The sequence below is a fragment of the Phytophthora infestans genome, genomic scaffold (genome assembly GCF_000142945.1).
Source record: "Phytophthora infestans T30-4 supercont1.378 genomic scaffold, whole genome shotgun sequence".
Lineage (NCBI taxonomy): Eukaryota > Oomycota > Peronosporomycetes > Peronosporales > Peronosporaceae > Phytophthora > Phytophthora infestans.
This window is the reverse complement of record NW_003303381.1, coordinates 37,342-39,952: the sequence shown is the minus strand read 5'-3', so window position 1 is coordinate 39,952 and position 2,611 is coordinate 37,342. Positions and strand designations below refer to the sequence as shown.

The window sequence follows — 2,611 nt, the reverse complement described above, 5'->3', positions numbered from 1 at the left end:
AAAAACAACACATCTCTCCCCGCTCTACTTCTCATCTTCTCGTTCTTTATTTTGTATCGTTTAATTACTTCTACCTTTCCATGGCTCCTACGTTTTTTATTTTTTTCTATTCCTCACCTCAATTCGTCTGCCATCTGGCTCCATCCTCTTGTTCTTGGTGGGAGACGACCCAGCCTTGCATTATTTTGCTCAAGACCAATTATACGTATAGCAGTTTCTTTCTATTTCTTCTGCCTTTGGAACAGGCGCTCTCGGCTCGAGAATTCAATTGTTAAGTTTCTTTACTCGAATCTTTTTAACTTGGCTCGTGACCTCATTACCCGGAGTATCGAGTACAAGGAAGAAGCTGGAGGCAGTCAGTTCATCGGTGTGGTTGATATCTTCGGCTTTGAGATTTTTGAGCAGAACCGTCTGGAGCAGTTGTGTATCAACTATGCGAACGAGAAGCTCCAACAATTGTTCGGCAGGTTCGTGTTCCGTATGGAGCAGGATCAGTACGTAGCGGAAGAAATTCCCTGGAAGTTCGTCGACTATCCGAACAACGACGTCTGTGTGGCTCTTGTAGAGAAGCGACATACCGGTATCTTCTCTCTGTTGGACGAGCAATGTCTGATCCCTCGCGGTAACGACGAGAAGCTGGCGAACAAGTACTACGAACTACTAGCAGGCAAGCACGAGAGCTTCTCAGTGACCAAACTGCAGCGAGCCAAGGGCCAGTTTGTGATTCATCACTATGCTGGCAACGTGTGCTACATGACGGATGGCTTTTGTGACAAGAACAAAGACCACATGCACACTGAGGCTGTGGATCTCCTGCGTACGTCCAAGTTCTCGTTTGTGCGTGCATGCTTCGAGAACAGTGTCAATGCTGCTGGTAACTCGAGTCCACGAAATGGTCGGACGGAGTCTCGTGGCAGTGATGGCACTCGTCGTCGATCTGGCGGCATCATGTCGTCTACAGTCGTGGCGCAATTCAAGAGTCAGCTCAGCTCGCTTCTGGAAGTGTTGAATGCAACGGAGCCTCACTTTATTCGCTGCATCAAACCCAACGACCAAGCCAGCGCTTCTCAGTTCGAACGAAAACGTCTCCTGGAACAGCTGCGCTGCAGTGGTGTACTGGAAGCCGTCAAGATCTCTCGGAGTGGCTACCCTGTGCGTTTTCCTCATGAAGTATTTATCAAAACGTACAGCTGCATCTTGTCCCAGGTACCAAGTGCCCAAGGACAAGTGGAGAAAGAAGTGGCGCTGCAGATGGTGGACAAGTTGGCTACAAAGCTTCAAGTGGTGACGGGTGCCAAGCACCCTCCGTTCCAAGTGGGCAAGACGAAGGTTTTCTGCGTTCTTGAAGCTCATCAAGCGCTGGAAGCTGCTCGATCAAAGGCTCTGTACAAATCTGTGATCACCTTGCAGCGATACTGTCTCGGGTACACGATGCGTGCGCGCTATCAACGTAGGCGTCGATCGAGTGTTCGCATCCAAGCGATGTGGCGCTCGTGGTATTGCTGGCATCGATATCAACGCATTGTTCGTCGTCAACGCGCCGCTGTGAAGTTACAGAGCACAACTCGAGGATTCCTGGCGAGGAAGCAACTCAAGCGCATTCATGCAGTCACTGTGATCCAATCTTTCGTGCGTGGATGGCTGGTTCGACGCGAGTATTCTGCCAACACATTGAGCTTCGAACATGACGTGTCTTACGTGGGATCTCTGGATGAACGTAGCACCACGGCAAGCTCGATTTCACTCGCCGAGTCGATTTCTAAGGACCGGAAGAACACGACGATCTCGTTCCAGAGCTCCGTGTCCACGAGTGACTACTCAGATACGGACGGGAGTATCAGTATCAGAAGCAGCTCTCGCATCTCGAGGAAGAAGATGATCGAAGAGTACGAGCCGCCCACACAGATCCAGAACGAGTACGAGATCGTCTGGGAGTGCGGACTGTTGGGTCTGTACTTCGAAAGTGACCCTATCTCCAGTTTGCCTATTGTGCGTCGAGTCCACGAGAGTTTGAGTAACTGCGCCGACATCTTTGAAGTCTCGCGCGGTGACGTTCTGCTTGCCGTGGGAAAGGTGAAGGTGAAAAAGGGAGACATCCGTCGCATTTTGACTCTTCTTCAAGAAGTCCAGAAGCCTGTGCGTCTTCATTTCCTCCGCAATCCGACCGAGTCATTCCGACTTCGATCAGGATCTCTAGAACTTCTGGGAGAAGAGGATTACGAAGTATTGTGGAAAGAAGGAGTACCTCTCGGTCTTGGCTTCCGTCCGGACCCAAGCACTGGATACCCGTGCGTGTTGCAGTCTCAAGGCAACCAGCTTTTACCTGGCATGTTCAACGTGCGAGCGGGCGATCATCTGGTCTTCATTAACGAGTTTTCGACACAAGGTGTGCGCTTCCAGAAGGTCATTGACATCTTGGAAAGTGGCCCTCGACCAGCCGTGCTGCGCTTCCGTCACACGGACCTTGTGGAAGACCCACAACATCAACTTGACCAGACGATGTCTCTGGACAGCTCGGTCCTGTCGAACCCGCAAGACGATTCTCACTCCATGGGGATGTCACGCATGACGCGTCCGTCCCGTGTGAGTATGAACCCAAAGAATGATCACT

General features: G+C 51.0%; 1 protein-coding gene across 1 annotated transcript; it reads left to right on the top strand.

The window, feature by feature from the left end:
- Positions 1–80: 80 nt before the first annotated feature.
- PITG_21511 (myosin-like protein) lies at positions 81–2,569 on the top strand (the record flags this gene model as incomplete). The annotated part of the gene is made up of 4 exons (XM_002894871.1): positions 81–91; positions 327–1,152; positions 1,207–2,136; positions 2,438–2,569. The coding sequence occupies 4 exons, from the start codon at positions 81–83 to the stop codon at positions 2,567–2,569; spliced, it is 1,899 nt and encodes a 632-aa protein (XP_002894917.1).
- Between the last annotated feature and the right edge of the window lie 42 nt (positions 2,570–2,611).